This window comes from Sphaeramia orbicularis, chromosome 7 (genome assembly GCF_902148855.1).
Source record: "Sphaeramia orbicularis chromosome 7, fSphaOr1.1, whole genome shotgun sequence".
NCBI lineage: Eukaryota > Metazoa > Chordata > Actinopteri > Kurtiformes > Apogonidae > Sphaeramia > Sphaeramia orbicularis.
Genome location: NC_043963.1, coordinates 29,685,936 through 29,703,175, shown reverse-complemented (window position 1 = coordinate 29,703,175; position 17,240 = coordinate 29,685,936). Strand labels below are relative to the sequence as shown.

Sequence of the window (17,240 nt, the reverse complement as noted above, 5' to 3'; positions counted from 1 at the left end):
TCAGTTGGTGATGATAGGCTCTGTGGCCACCAGAGGGTTAGTTCTGAAAGCATGGAAAAAAGTTGTTAAATGGAGAGAGTATAGCTAAAATGCAGAGGAAAAACACTATTTACAGGTAGGAAGATCATGACCATACATTATGTCTGAGAAGCAAGATTCCCAAAATTCATCAGAGAGCTAACATCCTGTCTCTCATGGATATTGGACCCTGTAGATAAGCGGGGTTAGAGGGTTAGCTGAACCAGCCCACAATTGATGTACTGCAACATACCAGCCATTTGCCTACTCCATATATGAGAGAATGCTGTAACAGGAGAAGCACAGACCTGGGTTCCCAGAGAGAAACCTGAAGTTAAAGTATATCCGGAGTATCACACTTGCACTTTGGCACGTGAAACTGGTGTTTTAAAAGAAACACAAGCTGACAGGAACCTAACAACCACTCAGCTGGAATGAGATGCCTTACAACTAACAAGGTACTGTACTTCTACACATACACATAGAAATAGTAACAAATTGACCTGTACAACCACATTTTTTGTTGTAGAAGAAAAGAAAAAGAAGCTAAGACCAGTCTTTCATGAGGCTTAGGTGTTCGTGCCATAATGTTTATATCCAAAACAATCAAAGCTGCAGCTCAGCGCTCTGATTTCTGTGTTATTTAAGACCATTATGTAAGCTATAAGCCTAAGACATAACAAATAATATGATGCTGGATTCTTAAACCTCTGTTGTAAAAATATCATACGTCTTTAAACAATAAGCAGTAGGAAATAGGGTTTCGATTCCACCCGTCCTGATGTGGTTTAGGTGTAGATAGATAACCATCAAAGTGTGAGACAAGGAGCTTAAGGCTGCATCTGTTTCCATTTGATCCATCAGGACATTAACTGAACCTGAACTCACCTGTGTCCTCTTACCCAGCATTCAGCTAGACGTAATGAGAGGATGCTCTGGCATAGAAGGAAAAGCAATAGGCCCATTTATTGAATTGCCTTTCATTATTTTCATCACTATTGTGTCTTTCATTATGTTTATTTTACTCTGCATTATTGAAAATCAGGTCTTCACCTCAATATGTTTTCAGCGTTAAAAAAAATAAGGGTTGAATGAATGCGATCTTATGAATATCAGTTCATTTTCTGCTGTATGACCCACATTGAACAGGCTGGAATTTGGGACATATGTTTGAGCTGTGTGACTGTGAGAGTGAGAGTGGGTAGTACAAGATGTTCTTGTTGCGTGTATCTAATTATGTGTGATGCATATCTAATATCATTAGGCTGGTAATGCTTTCTAAATGCCTGTTTGTGTGGGACATGTGGCCATAGGTCTGAATGTTTAGATTTGACTGGGCTTTTCCCAGGCCTCCGTTGGATCTTAGGTAAGTCAGGATTGCAACTTCACGGCTGTAACCAGCTTTTCTTGGATCAGAAGCTGTTGCACAACCAGGCCACCAGGAGCTGGACCCCAGTTTGGGACATAGACATGGGTGGAGTGAGAACAAGCTCCCTTAGTATTTGTGATGAAAACGCCATAGGGCAGGGGACAGATCCATGGAGACCCTTTGTCTTACTGCCTTAGAGATAAAGTCTAATCAGTGTGGGATCAGACTGCCCCTCACATACACATACTGTAGATTCCCTCATTAGGCTACATAGGCTCCAGTGATGCAGTGCCTGTTGCTGTTTGCTTCGGTGGCTCAGCACATAAACATGCTTGGCTCTGTTAACCTTGGGAAATTAGCCTAATCCTTCAGCTCACCATCTTTAATTACATGCATGATTAGCCACAGAAATACCCGAACATTTGGGGATGACACTGATCGTACAGACAACTCCAGTTAGTTCACAGAGACTCAGAAAGCTCTGAAGCATGAAACATTAGTCTGTAATGTCTGGTATTGTAACACTATCATAAACCCCTCATTAAAATGAAATCATAATTATGCAGTGACCAGTCATAAAGAATAGCAGAGCTGTCTCTTGAGCTATTTAAGACATACTAAAGAGAATACACCCTCTGAAATATGACAGCTGATCAGCGTTGCTATGCTCTGCTGTAAAGCTTTACATAACATAACCATAGAATTTTGCTGACAGTGACATTTTAGATCAATAAATGGGCGTTGATTTTGTGCTGTTCTGTGCAGGTCATTAGGCCACCTTATCGTAATATCTGAAACTTCTACTCTGTATGGCAGGTTTCCCCAGTTCAAAGACTTCAGCTGACTTGCTCTTTGCCCCTTAGCCATATCTTGAATCAGAGGACACATATCAGATAATTAAGTCATCTTTGAGACAGTCGTAAACTTGATAATCTCTACAGTTACTCCATGGGATACTCATTTGGATAAAACCAGCCCTTCATTCATGCTTCCCCTCATGTTAGCTATAAATAAAGTTTTGTTTATAGTCCAGAACAGACCAGGTGCTGCACTGAAACGTCACCTCTCACTTCCCAACTGTGCCAGCTCAACAGGCTATTCTAGTTCCTCGAATCATTTGATCTCCTTGGCGGCCCAAAGAGGATTTTATAATGATTAGAATTACCGTACACAACATTAGTCGTGTAAATTGTCTCATGGATGCTTGCCTATTTTAATTTAATCCCAGTTTAAGATCACCGGCACCATATGAAACTGCTTTATCTGAAAGCCGTATTATTTACAATTTCTAAGTGAGCAGCTTAATCTGCGCTGTTTTTACAAGAATTCACTCTAGGGTGTAAATGTGTGTGTGGTAAACAGGCGTCAGACTGGTTTTTCAGGCACTTTACTCCACTCTATTAGCTGGCAGAGATACAAGACACTGACACTGAGAGCTGATAGTCACACATTGTGTCCCAGACCCCCAGTCTACCCCAAAGCTTCTGTTCAAGTCATTTATAGAACCTCTTCTCTCATGAACCATCTTTATTACCCTACAATGTACTGGAAAATTACCAAGAGTTTGGGTCAATATATCTGACATATCTGCTTTTGTAAGTTGTTAAATAATGCTGCGAATATAATTTATGACACATTATCATCTTACACTGTCTGTTGATTTTATGGGTAGATCTGAGGTGCTATTTCAGCTCTCTGAGGATGATTGACATCTGCCTGCCGCGCTGCTCTCGGGATGATGTCATTCTCCGCTCTAAAGGGGAGGGACAGTGGGCGGAGCTTGTCCTCTGCCCACTTCAGTGAGTTTCAGGTGCGGTTCAACTTTCATAACAACACCGGCGACTTGGAGTTAGTGTCCGGTAAAACTGAGGGGAATCGGTGCGGACACTGCGCTCCAGAATTCATTCGTTCAATTTTACTGAAATAAAACAGTGTCAGGCAGATGAAAACAAGAAAAAGTCGGACTGACTTAGTGGAAAATGCACTGGGAACAGTTACTCCGTTTGACTAATGGGAAGGTGAGCGCCGCTTTCCGCACACGTTTGGTACTTTTTTTTTTTTTTTTTTTTCCATAGCGCAGGATGCCTGTTACAGAGAGAGCTACTTTTGGGCAATCCCCAATTTCCTAATATTACTGCGGAGATAGAAACTGAAATCTCCAGTGTTGGTTTTGTCCCGGATGCGTGCCGGTCTGTGTTGTTGATCTGTCATCTATTAGTCATGCTGTTGCGCATGGAGGTGAGCCTGGAGCTTTAGGTTTTTACCTGTTATGGTGTGGAAATAATGGTAAGACTATTCAGTCCAGCCGATGATGGTTTTGACTGATACATTCTAAATAAAGTACTAACTATGTGCTTCAAATTATTTTCTTTTTTGCTTGAGCTCCCGCGCTATCTTATAATGTTAATTTACTTATTATGCGTGCATACTAAGTGATGAGTGGAATATTTTAATGTGTTCTCTGTGTTAGTCCCTTGAGGTGTGTGAGGAAATGAATCACATCCTCTGCCTGTGATTGAAGGTCTTAAGGTTCATATTCTCTCTGCTTGTGTTTATCTAATCTTGGGAAAATAGAGAAAGAAAAGAAATTTATAGATAGTGTGTTTGATTTTTTTTTTTACACAGATGTTTTGTGCCCTGTTGTCACAATCAGGTCAGCATTGGAGAAAGCAGAGACATTTCCTTAATCTGTGAAACTCCTGTAGACACAAATCTAATATCCTGTCAGTTGTCTCATATTGTTACTACCTGAACCGAAAAACACACAGAAGCTGATAAGGCTGATTCTCTTTCCATTCTATTTAAACAGAAAAATGAAGTCTTTATGTTTTGCGGGAGGTTATTGAAGTTGTTTTTTCCCCCCATTGCTTTCTTTTCTTTGTAAGTGTCTGAAAAACCAAATATCTGTCATCTTCCTTTTTTTGAAAAATGTAACCGCTAGTGCCCTGGTTAAATATCTCAATTTGACCGCTTTCTAGACGAGTGACTACAGAAATGCAGAAGCCACTCCGTTTTGTGCACGTCAGCAAAATGACTTAAACCTTTAAAATGCAACTTACACTTCTTCTTTCCCCTATTGTCTCCCTTTTTTTTTATTTTCCTCTGTAATCCCTCATTTCCTCCTTTGCCTCTTTACCTTTACCCCAATTTCCATCTCTTCTTTTCCTGTCTCTTTCCTTCAGATCGACCGGCTGGAGGTGAGTGGGTTAGGCCAGACACCCCTAGCTGTCTCTTGTGGGGCCGACAGTTCGTTCCCTGGGGGTGACGATGGAACTCCTGACCCTCAGCGCACCAAGCAAGCGATTGCTCAGTTGCAGCAGAAAATCCTCAAACTCACAGAGCAGATTAAGATAGAGCAGACGGCCAGGGATGACAACGTTGCTGAGTACCTGAAACTGGCCAATAATGCCGACAAACAGCAAAGCACACGCATCAAACAGGTACAGCAAAAAAACCACTGTTACAATCCCTTGGGCTAATTGGCTCATACAAGTTCTAGCAGGCTGCTGAGATTAGTTGACAGTCATTAGTGCATTAACATTATTCTTGTTTGTTTGATTTTTTTTATCCCTGAAGATTAGGAAGAAGTAAGGAGGGAGTCAATACACTGGAGTATCCTGATATTACATTATGGCAAACTGTATTCAATCTCAAAAACACTATTGTAGCAGACAGTTAATTTTATGTATGTACAAAACCCCAGAAGCTACATAGCAGTGTTGTATTCCTTAGCTGACTCTTCAACTCCAGCATTTTGACTCAGATTTCCTCAGAGTTCATTGTTCACAGAATTACAATATCAGTATTCTATTATAATGACTCATAACCCATTAACATGATATGTATTGTATGGCTAGATTTTGGCAGCAAGTGTGTATGTCTCTCACTAATGTTCACTTTGTTTATGTCTGTAAGGTTTTTGAGAAAAAGAACCAGAAGTCGGCGCAGACAATCCAGCAGCTCCAACGCAAACTGGAGCACTACCACCGTAAGCTTCGGGAAGTGGAGCACAATGGTATCCCACGCCAGCCCAAGGATGTTCTACGGGACATGCAGCAAGGCCTGAAGGATGTTTCCGCCAAGGTCTCTGGCTTCAGCGAGGGTGTGGTGGACAGCGTTAAGGGAGGCCTCTCCAGTTTCTCCCAAGCCACACACTCCGCTGCCGGGGCTGTGGTTTCCAAACCACGGGAGATTGCATCGCTGATTCGCAACAAATTCGGCAGCGCTGACAATATCCCCTCGCTGAAAGACTCTCTGGATGACCCCTCAGTGGAAGAAGTGGTGACAGCGGCCGGAGGACGTTCACTGGGCAGTGCTGGCCATCAACTCCAGTCCAGTCCCAAGTACGGCAGTGAGGATGACTGCTCGAGTGCTACGTCAGGTTCAGCAGGGGCAAACAGCACCACGGGGGCCCCTGGTGGTCCCCCCAGTTCTAAAGGCAACACACTGGAAAGGAGTCAGAGCTCTAGTCTGGACATGCTGCTACAGGAGGTTCAGGAGCTGAGGGAGGGCCAGGCCAGGCTAGAGGAGAACCTGGATGGACTGAAGAGCCACTATCAGAGAGACTACACAGTTATTATGCAAGCACTGCAGGAGGAACGCTTCAGGTAAGAATCAGGAAGAAGAAACAGACCAAATATAGACCATGCCTGGCTCAGCACAAGAAATACCCTAATATTCAAAGGAGTTGTGTGATCATGTTCAAGCACGTTAGAGTGCACATTGAATATTCATAGTGCCATGCTGTCTGATGACATAAGATCATGGGCAACACTTACTCTGTGTGGGTTGAAGGGTGCGTTTATGAGTGTTAGCACGCACTAGATAAAAAAAAAACTACCTTGACCTCAACGTCATCCTCACAAAGCTGGTATAAAGTACATCTTGCAAAGCACTTCAGGATATCAACAAGTTTATTATGAAAAGCTTCGAAGGAAATGTTTGTTTTGTTGTTAATGCAGCCATTTACACTTAAACAGAGACACACCTGTACAACCCACAAGTGTTCCTTTAAGACAACATTGTCAGTGTTGTTTCAGCCCCTTCCCAGCTCTGTCTCTCTGTGGTTTTTTAAAGCAGCTCTTGTTTTTGTTTCGGTCTGTCTTTGGGCAGCTGGCCTTTAAGAAATACACTCACATTCCACCAGAATGTTCTGGCAAAAGGGCACAACGATTAAAAATGCCAGTAATTAGACAGGACAATGGAAAAAATGGGAGACACAGTCTGCAGCTAACATAAGTGAAGAAAAATTAGCATTTTTCTCCTAAAATGTCCCTCTTATTCCCCAGGCAGTCATTTAAGATTAAAATAATTGTGGACAGAATGACCCCTATTGCCCACTGGGAATAATCGTCCAGAAATTAATCATTTTATTAAATGTCTTCTCCGTGACTGAATTCATTCTTGGCACTACCAAGATCAACTAATAATATATTGGACTTCTGCTTCTCTTGACTAATAATGTTTTAAAATCTATTCCTCTGGCTCTACAGTCCCTGTTATGAGAAAGAATAATTGCTTATATTTGGATCATTCATTAAAGTTTCCCAGCGGTCCATCACACCTTTGTATACAGTGCATGTTGTTTACCTTACCTATATTAATGAAATTCTGCTAAAACAAAACAAACTCACAGGGACATGAACCCCTATGTCTATTCATGTCCTGTTGTCCATCCACTTGTATGCCTTCCTGCCAAAATAAACAGCGGTATAGATCCCTCTTCCTCCTGCTGGCCTCTCTCATTGGCCAGTCTCATCCTGCTGCCCCTCTGTGATTGGCCTGTTGGATCAGCAGATGAGTAAGCATGTCCTAATCTTGTCAGCGTGAGTCAACAGTTCACTCAGGTACCATGTGGTCAAATGCCTTCAGGGTCTGCTGCTGCTAATTCCTACATGTGTGTCTTGGTCTAAGCTAATTATGCCCACAATTCTCACGTGTGTTTTCCTGTGTTGTCTGCGTTTTCAGATGCGAACGTTTAGAGGAGCAGCTAAATGACCTGACAGAACTTCACCAGAATGAGATCTTGAACCTCAAACAGGAGCTGGCCAGCATGGAGGAGAAGATCGCTTACCAGTCGTATGAGAGAGCAAGAGACATCCAGGTTTGTCTGTCTGCAAAGCATCCACAGACGCCATGTCCATGTGTGGAACAATAGTAAAAATGTACAACTGAAACAACACCTAGACTCATCAATCAGTCCAACAACAGTAAACAGCCAGGCAAATCTTCAGCTTTTCTACTAATATTATCATCGTGAGTTGACTGGCTTTGGCTTGAACAAAAACAACACATTGACATTTTGGGCTCTGGGAAATTCTGATGGGCATTATTCTCACTGACATTTTGATGACTCAATCAATTGATTGTTTGACATTTTACACGAGCCGTAAGCCAATGAAATGTATTGCTTCCATTTAATTTTATTAAAAGTGTTTACTTCATGTTGTCACCTCATGACAGTGTTGCCGTCACTAATCCCCACTCCCTCAGCCTTCACTTAATTGCCTTCGCTGAGCCTCTCGGTACGTTCGGCAACTATTACTGAATTTATCCAGGTGTCACTTTGAGCAGCAATACACAGGAAATGCTGAGTGACTGAAAATAATAGGGACAAAATGGCATTTCGTAATGGATAGTTTAGTCTGACCTTTATCAGGAATCAGTGGTGAATCTTTAGAGTTTTGTATACACTATTTGAATATATTTATTTAGAATGAGCTGTGTCGGGCAAGGAAAGAGAGACCCCTGGTTCTCATCCCTATTTATTATCTACCATGTGGAGATCTAGAGTAAAACGTCTTACCAACACATTAAGGAGAGCTCAGTCACTCTGGATTAATGTCTTAAGTAGTGGTAGGCTGCTTACACCAGACCACATCACAGTATTATCTTGAGTTCATCTTTAAGGTTATCACACGCCCTCCATGAGTATGGATATTACCTCATTGTCCATGTCTACACTGTAAATAGTGAGGTGAGACAGAAAATCCAGTCTGTCTTCAGGTCTTCAGCCTTCATGTTTTTCTCAAAACACTAGCATTTCCTTACATTCCTCGTGTCATTTGTTGTTGTCTATGAAGGCTTTAAAATAGGTTTTCAAAATAGATTTGTGGCTCAAGTTGCCCCTGAATGCATTTCTTTTCCCTGGCAGCAGAGGGTGGTAGAGGCCTATGAAATAATTGTTACAGATGTTTGCCTGCTTATACAGAAGGTGACTTTGCTGAATAACTTTGTTTATGCGTTGTTTGCAGGAGGCATTGGAGGCATGTCAGACGAGAATCTCTAAGATGGAGCTCCAGCAGCAGCAGCAGCAGGTCGTCCAGTTGGAAGGGCTGGAAAATGCCACAGCCAGGACCCTCCTGGGAAAACTTATCAATGTGCTGCTGGCCCTTATGGCTGTCCTTCTGGTCTTTGTCTCAACTGTGGCCAACTGTGTGGTCCCTCTAATGAAGACACGCTCTCGTTCTCTCTCCACCCTTCTCCTCATCCTCCTGCTGGCCTTCTTGTGGAGAAACTGGGACGCTCTCTCGGGGTACACACATCGGGCCCTGCAGGCTCCAGGATGACCTGATTGAAGCCAGCACATGTTGCTTTGGTGTCAACAGGCGATGAGACTGTAGCTGCAGTCAGGCAGGAAGTTTGGAAAACATGTTTGCCAGTACGACAGTCATGTGGCCAAGGCTGAAAATTCAGCTGAGCACACACAGACGCAGCTTGTAAAAAAGATGAAGAGGAAGAAACTGTGAAGTTGAGAACATACATGATTGTCATGTAAGAAGGAATAGACTGTTTACATTTTAGAAATGAACTGTTGAGTTGTTAGTCCTCACAGGATGCAGCACTGTACTGTTTTTACCTTTAGAGTTTAATCAATGATAATGTTATTGTTTCTAATAATATTTTTATTTCATTATTTTATTCAGTACCATGTAGCATTACGCTCCCCTCATCCGACACGGCGGGGAGTTTAGTCAGGAAATTGGGCTGGTGACTCACGCCAAACGCCCAGTCCGTCTGTAGAGACATGTGATCATCTGGTTGATTGCCTTTAGGACAAGAACTCTGAAAACCTTCCCAGGAGTTTCTCCTTTCTTGCTGTGATGAATCTGTTTAGACAGATGATTTTGAAGGACTGACTAGAGACTTCTTGTGCTTCCTTACCATTTTTAATTGCAACGATCACAAGCTTTTACTTATTTCCTTTTATAAGTAAAACAAAAAAACAGTGTACAATAGGGGAGATAATCAAAGAAAAAAATTACAGTCTGCCGCCTGTTGGAGAAGCTATGATGAGCTGCTTACAATCAAAACTGCTTATTTACAAAGAAAACATTTGGTCATTCTCAAGCATCAGCCATATTTGGGACGTATATACAATGCTGCATGCTTCTATAGAGAAAAGTCAAAGAGGTGAAACTAACCTTGCTTTTAAAAGCAATGTCAAATGGCTGCTGGCCAAGTAAAATCAATTTGTTGGGATCATTTTCTTCCCTCGCCATATTTGATTTGGTCAGTTTAGTAGAGAGAGACCACCAGTCCAGCTCCGTCACAGTTGGAGTGGGAATGCTGCTGCTTCATATCTCCAGTGAAAGTCGTCTCCACTGCCATTCCAGTCAGTTGCACACTGCCTGTATGTGATACTCTACTGTTAATCACACTCGCTCCCTGCATTGTATCTCTGTGGTCGTCCTTTTTCTACTAGTACACTATCTTATGGTGTAATCACCCAGTGCCAAACCTTGGTCTGCCCAGGGATGTCTGAACGCCCACAGGGTCCAAGCTGAGAGAAAAGAGGGCAGGTCTTGAATTTATTTAGAAATGTCATGAATGTCTTGTTTGGGTGTCAAAGATTCTCCATCATCCTTTGGGTGACTTAACATTTGCAAGAGGAAAGTGTGTGAGAAAACTCACAATGTGAAAATGAACTTGACTCCAGATGTGAGTGTTTCTGCAATTTACTTCTTTAGGTACAGTTCCTTGGCTATGGGTTCAGTATTTCTTATACTCTTTCACATGTAGTGAAGGACAGGATGAGATGACCCAGCACAGTAAATAATCCACCCCGCATTTCATGCTGAAAGGCTGATTTCCTAACAGATAGTGAGATCATTTGAACTGTACAGCTGCACTTTAGCACACTGCTTGATAACATATAGGTCAGGCTGAGGTTTGAGAAACCTTTGATAGAGACTTCAAAGGTTGTCACTTTTAAGACAGTAGTCCTCAGCGGGATAAGAGGGGTTACCTCAGGTCAGGATCACTGTCATCTCTGTCTGAACATAAAACCCACAGGGGCAACTTTTTTATTCATTTCTTGTCAAAATGTCAATAATTTTGATTCCTCTAAATCTTAACATGCAATTAAAACGGTACTAGATTTATTGATTTATTTCCATCACGGCTACAATGGACACGTTGAGAGTGAGCTGACCTTTAACCTTAGCTTGACCTAGCAGTAACACCTATATTGTAGGGTCGTGTGCTAAACCACTCCAGTGCCTTCTGATGTTCTTTTTTAAGTGTGGAATAAATAAAGTGCATTCCTGACTAACTTATGAGAAATAAATATGCCTGTGGTGTTGCTTTCTTCAATATGGTGGTGTGTGTTGTAAACTTCCAGATGTTTAATTACACATCTTTTTTTTTAAATCATCTCTTGTCGTTTCCACATTCAGCCAGTAGATGGCGATCTTTTGCCTCTTAACGTGCCTTGGTTATTCCTTGTGGCTGTGTGTGCAAATGTGAGTGGTCTGTTATTAACAGTGGTCTGAACACAAGGAGGTGTCACTCCTTATCAGGAAGGAAACAGGTTGGGTGGAAGGCCCCTTTAACCACAGCCTTACTGCCAAAAGTCAGAGTGGGCCACAAGGGACAATATTTTCATTAAAAACACAGGAGAGACCACGTCTGCCCCACTTTATTCTCTCTCTCTCTCTCTCTCTCTCTCTCTCTCTCTCTCTCTCTCTCTCTCTCTCTCTCTCTCTCACACACACACACACACACACACCTGAAGTCCGTTGAATGGTGTGTATGATTGAGCAGCCCAAACCGCAGCACTCAGTCACACCTCAGGCTGATATCTGATGCTGACAGCTCTGACCCACGCCGCGCCTTATCCCTGCAAGACCCCGTGCGCGTCACCCCACAGCTACTTAGAGGCCCACGCACGCGCAGCCTGTTGAGATCGTTTCTGGCTCAGTCATTGTGCGGTGCAGTTGGGGGGTCATTATGTTGCACTTTATCAGCGCGTTTTCCTCCTTTTCTACACTGCCAGATTTGATGCGCATGGCTGTGCGCCAAGGTAAACACGGGGCGCACTTATCTGCCTTACTGAAAGCAGCAAGTGGTGACGGGGGAGAGCCAGGAGAGAGGAGAGTGAGTCTGTCCCCAGAGGAGGCCACAGTAAATAGGCACAAGCGATTGCGCACGATTTAGCATCAACTTTAATTATTGCATGTATTCAGAGATAACACTTCTCCGACTCGCCTGCAAACTGATTATGCAGTGTCTGACACATTCACGGTCGTTTTCCTCGTAGGGACTATTCACTTCTATTCAGAGATGTGAACATATGCACACTTCATCCAGAGACAAAAAAAATGCTAACCGTATTCGTGCATGTTGAGTGGGGGCGCATGTGTTGTACTTGAATATTTATGAGGTAAAGCACACAAGAAAGCTATGTTGGATAGATGGGAATGTCAAAAACCGGAAAGGTGTGCTGATGTGCCCATCTGGTAGCACTTTCACGGTGCTTACCGTGCCGTATGTGCCCATAACGGAACCCTCCAGATCTGCAGAACTAATCTGAGAGCCGAGGGACCAGAGAGCCCAGGAGGTGGGACGGTGACCTGCAATTAACCCCGAGATGAGCGGAACCACGCAGGGCGGAGATTCATCAAGTGGTCCATCTTGAAAGGAGTAGATGGTCATTACAACTTCATATGGCAGGAGCGCACCATCCACATTAGATGTGTTGTGATGTACGATTTAGTACAGATTTACTCCTATTTATATGTGACTAAATCCATTCCAAAGCATGACCAAATGAAAAAGACACATAAAATAGATCTAATATCCCTTTTATTTGTCATATAATTTTACTTAAACTGCATATTTTATTTATTCATAGCTTCATGTGATCCTAGAATAATTCCAAACATTAGTAGTTTGATCACCTTTGCGCGGACATCCATGCGCAAAAGAAAATACGCACAGATATTTTTTATCATATTTATTTCAATTGCCGGTTAAATGCAAGTAAAATGTGAACGATGCATAGTGTGCATTGTGCCTGGGGAGAGAGGCTGTTGAGCAGCACGCACAGTGTGCTCAGAGTGACAGAGGAGGTTGCCTGAAAAGGAAGCACGACTCGCTTATCGCGTCATTCTGGGTTTAGGCGTTGAGCAGGAAACAGCCTTTCCTCTCGGATTGTCGCAGTAGGAACAAACACACAATTTTGTCTTTGCTCAATGCACCCCTCGGCACAGAACACGCGGAAGCCGGTCAGAAGGAAAAATGCCTCCTTCGATAGAGATAGCTGTTCTTCTCCTTGGCGTCCTGGCTTTGGAGACGCGCCGGAGTGCCAGCGCGCTGCAGATCCAACAGGCATTCGCGTCTCCAAATCAGACCAATAACTTCGTGGTGGACCCGGTCTCCAGAAAAGTCTACCTGGCCACGGTCAACACGGTCTACCAGCTGAATGGGACCCTGAGCATCGAGGTGGAGAAGAGGACCGGGCCAGTGGAGGACAACCTGTTGTGCCATGCGCCACAGCTGCCACAGGCTCCATGTGAGCATCCTAAATTCCTCACTGATAACTACAATAAGCTCCTGAAACTGGACAGAGAGCAAGGGGTCGTGGTGGTGTGTGGCTCCGTGTATCAGGGCTTCTGTGAGCTCAGAAAAATGGGGAATATTTCAGAGATAGCAGTGGAGTTCCCACCTCAGGGTGAGAAGACTGTTTTCCCCAGCATGCTGAACATTGCTGCCAATCACCCGAACGCGTCCACGGTCGGGCTCATCTTCAGGAGTCACGGGGGCAACACCCGGCTTCTTGTCGGAGCCACTTACACAGGGGCTGGAACCCAGTTTTTCCCCAAAAATCACAGCAAGGAGGATCTGCGCTTTGAGAACACGCCGGAGATCGCCATCCGCTCCTTAAACGTCAAGGATTTATCTCGCCTTTTCACCTATGACATAAACCCCTCGGAGGATAATGTCTTTAAGATTAAACAAGAGGTAAAAACCAAAAACAAGCTGAACTTCGTCCATGCTTTCATTCAAAAGACTTATTCTTATATTGCCTTTAATAATGATGCGAAAATGGGCCATAAGGAGAGTCAGCCCAACAGCATCCTCGCCAGGATATGTTTGGATACGGAGAACCCCAAAAAGCCCACCGGCCCAGAGAGCAGGAAGCTCACTGAGTCCTACATCCAGATGCCGCTCCAGTGTGGATTTAGTGGGAACATTTACAATCGGTTGCTGTCCGTGTATCCAGCGGAGATCCACACAGACAGCGGGAAAAGCTCTGAGCCGTACCTGTTCGGAGTGTTTTCCAAGGCGGACAGAAAGTCTGCTCTGTGCGCCTTTAAGTTTAGTGACATTGAGGAGGAGATCCGACAAGGCCGCAGGAACTGCTCCAACTCCCCCAGCAGCGACGTTCAGGTCCTGGACAGCGTCATCCAGGGCTCTGGAGCAGCCTGCATCCAGAAAGGCAACCTGGTGGTAAGAGTTTATGGGCTGTTAAATACAACATGTATCTGTGGAATGATGCCTGCATCTAGAGGGATTTCATGTTATATTTCAAAGTTGTTGTTTTTTTTTTGTTTTTTTTCTGAGCACAAACTGACTATAAAAGGAAAATTGAAGTTTACAGAAAACAGATGGGGCAAAATCCGAAAAGATAACACAACACAAGACAAATCATTAAAAAAAAAAAAAAAGGATTCTGCTAAGTATTTGTCTCTTCTATTACTGCTGACATTATCTCCTTGTCCTGGCAATGACATACTGAATATTGGCTGAATATATATATATATATATATATATATATATATATATGTATATTATTATTATTTTTTTTTTTTTAATATAAAACCTTTGGACTCCATTGGGGTTAAAGACCCATTCATGACTCCTGCATGTCACTGACAGCCTCTATTTTTGCTTACAAGCACTTATGCTCTTGTGCCCTGAGGCTCATGACTTGGAGAGAGGATCTCCCATGTCACGAGTGGAGGTCATAATAACTGGAAAAGATGCTCCAGAGCCACGCCGGGGGTTATGGGAAGGGTGAGACTCCTCTCACATCCAGCAGCTCCTTCTGTTATCAAATATAAAGATGGAAAGGGGTCAAGAGTTTGCAGTAAAGCCTTAGACATGCTTTTTTTTCTGGACAGACTGTTGCAAAATTTGTGCCCGCCACAAATTTAGTGCATAGTTAGTGAATAAACCACTTTTGTTACAAACACATGGTTCAATATCTAAACTTTATTAGAGCAACAAAATTAATGTTTTTCGTAACATGCTTTCTACTCGCATACCGAGAAAATATTGCCCTTGAGGAAATTTCAGACACACAATACTTACCCTTTCTCCCCATTTTTGCACACTATGCTGACAGTGTCTGAAAAAACAGGGATTTAAAGCTGTTCACTGTTTTTTAGGAATGCAGTGAAATTCCAGCTTGTTGTGGTGGTTTTGATTGACAGAACAGAGGTCAAAAGACGCTGTCCCATGACCACTGCGCTGTCAGGTCAGAGAAGTTGCCCTCATTGCTGGCACAGTCATGTCAGGGTCCAGCAGGGCCACTTCTCCTGTGACCAGTCTCTGAACACTGTCTCCACCGACACACACGTTTACCCAGGACACACAACCGACTGCCTCGTTCAAAGAGACTGTTTGGGGATGTTTGTCTTTCTGTAACACAACCTCTCTCCCTGAATAAAGTTTGTCTTTACTTTAGCGTTTATGTTGCCATGGTCACTGCAATTCGATCTTTTTTTGTAGTCAACACTGTGAAGGCCAGTACAGCGGGAAAAGCCAGACACAATTTATGATAAGAGAGACGAGGCCCCGAGCAGAAGGGCCCGTGGGAAACGGCTCTACAAATATCCACTGTGCTTAATTCTTTTTTGCCTCTGCGTGCTCTAAAATATTCAGAGAATTCCCAGTAGATCCTGGTGCTCATCTAAGCGTGGCATTAATGTTTTATCATTGCCCGCTGAGGATTTGACAAAAGCAGAGTCTTATGAGTGTTGAACACCCTTGTAAGCCCCTTTCAAGTATTCACTGAGATGTCTAAAAAGTGATTTAGTGGAATGAGCAGCACCATTGTGATTGCTACTATCAGCTCTTGTTTTCCCCTTTGCTTTCATCATACAACTTTTTTTTTCTCTTCTTCTGCTCTCTCTCTCTTTTTTGTCTAATCAGTGTGACATGACTCCACACTTTTTTCATTTTGTCCGTGTTGTAGTTGCAGCCGGAGCAGCTGGACTGCGGTGCGGCCCACCTGCAGCACCCTCTGGCTCTACGGAGGTCCCTCAGAGCCATTCCCCTGTTTGAGTACACTGGCCTTAGTTCTGTTTCTGTGGATAATGTGCACAACCACACTGTGGTTTTCCTGGGAACGAGTAATGGACGGCTTCGTAAGGTGAGACATGTTTCTATGTTCTTAAACTATGCATAACCTGGGGCCAAAACACAATTGTAGCACGTAATTGTCACCACTGAATAGAGTTAATTTTTTTAATGTGATCGTGCCCTTAAGCTTGGAAAAACTATAATAGCTACAGAGTTACGTCGTGCTGCTTTCATGTGGCTGCTGACTCTTTCAATAAACTGTACGTAGGTGCTTCATGAAACACTGTGAGTAACAGCAGAACAAACAGGAATGTCCACTTTCATCTCCCAGGTCTCAGGCCTATCACCACCCTCCCACCCCCCACTTCCCACAGTGATCCATGACCCATCCTGGCCTATGAAGTAGTCCTAATCACATGCACTAATGTTCCTCAGACCTGGTTATTGTCTGAGGGATCACCAGAAAGCTACTTAGCAAGATCAGTTGATGGTGAATGACTCAGCCCTGCCTTGTGTTGGTGATTTCAGCTCAACGGTCTGCGACCTAGAACATCTGCACAGGGTCCGGCTTGTGAAAACCCTTTTCCGTCCAATTAACAGCATACCTTAATTCTGTCTCAGTCACATTCCTAGTCACCCCTGACTGGGCTTGCTAAGCAGCAGCCTGCCTGCCAGCACCGCAAGCTGCTTCTCAGCTGTCTGCGGGAAACAACATAAACTGACTCTAAGAGCTTTCTGACCTATTGTTTGGCATTAAGCTTGTACCTTTTACAACATTAAACCCATTCTGCTGCCGGGTGTTTCATTTTTGGCCCACTAAAAGAGCTCCTTGTTTCCCACCCAAACATGAAAGCACTGTTTTAGCCCCAGCAGAGCATGCAGTAATTGGGTTTGGGTAGTTTATGCCGGATACACAACAGCGGTTGGGTTGGTGTAAGCAACATTGTATATGTATGTGTCTGTGTATAGCTTGATTGCAGGTTTGTCTGTGTTTTTAGGTGTTTGACTTTGTCTTTAAGCCAGCGCAAGTGGTTTTGTGATCTCATGTGTTTACTCACATGAGTGCATACCCTGTGATTATGTTCTATATGTGTGTTCCCTCAGCATGTGTGTTAGCCTTATTATATGTGGAGCGTAGTATTCTGTGACCTTGGGCAATATGCTCTCTGCTTTTTTAGCTTTATGTGTCTTTCATTGTTTGTCTATGCATGTGTGTGTGGCAGTGTGTGTGTCTGCGTGCCCCGCGGATAGAGCTGTTACAGAG

At 43.4% G+C, this 17,240-nt stretch overlaps 2 protein-coding genes across 13 annotated transcripts in view; both read left to right on the top strand.

Moving 5' to 3' along the window:
• The window catches only part of tmcc1a (transmembrane and coiled-coil domain family 1a), a 47,050-nt gene extending 36,099 nt beyond the window's left edge, over positions 1-10,951 (top strand). For 9 of the 11 annotated variants that reach the window (XM_030138033.1, XM_030138031.1, XM_030138032.1 and 6 more), the window contains 4 exons: positions 4,570-4,827; positions 5,303-5,994; positions 7,355-7,490; positions 8,641-10,951. In XM_030138033.1, the coding sequence (XP_029993893.1) occupies positions 4,570-4,827; positions 5,303-5,994; positions 7,355-7,490; positions 8,641-8,955 (1,401 nt within the window). In that variant the 3' untranslated portion in view covers positions 8,956-10,951. Of the gene's footprint in view, positions 1-201; positions 477-3,211; positions 3,406-4,569; positions 4,828-5,302; positions 5,995-7,354; positions 7,491-8,640 lie in introns of those variants that run through there. The other 2 variants (XM_030138039.1, XM_030138037.1) reach the window with 2 other exon arrangements.
• Positions 10,952-12,731: 1,780 nt separating this feature from the next.
• The window catches only part of plxnd1 (plexin D1), a 67,534-nt gene continuing 63,025 nt past the window's right edge, over positions 12,732-17,240 (top strand). Inside the window, exons 1-2 of one of the 2 annotated variants that reach the window (XM_030139079.1) lie at positions 12,732-14,119; positions 15,870-16,046. In XM_030139079.1, coding sequence (XP_029994939.1) covers positions 12,908-14,119; positions 15,870-16,046 — 1,389 coding nt within the window. In that variant the 5' untranslated portion in view covers positions 12,732-12,907. The remainder of the gene's footprint in view (positions 14,120-15,869; positions 16,047-17,240) is intronic. The other variant, XM_030139080.1, reaches the window with a different exon arrangement.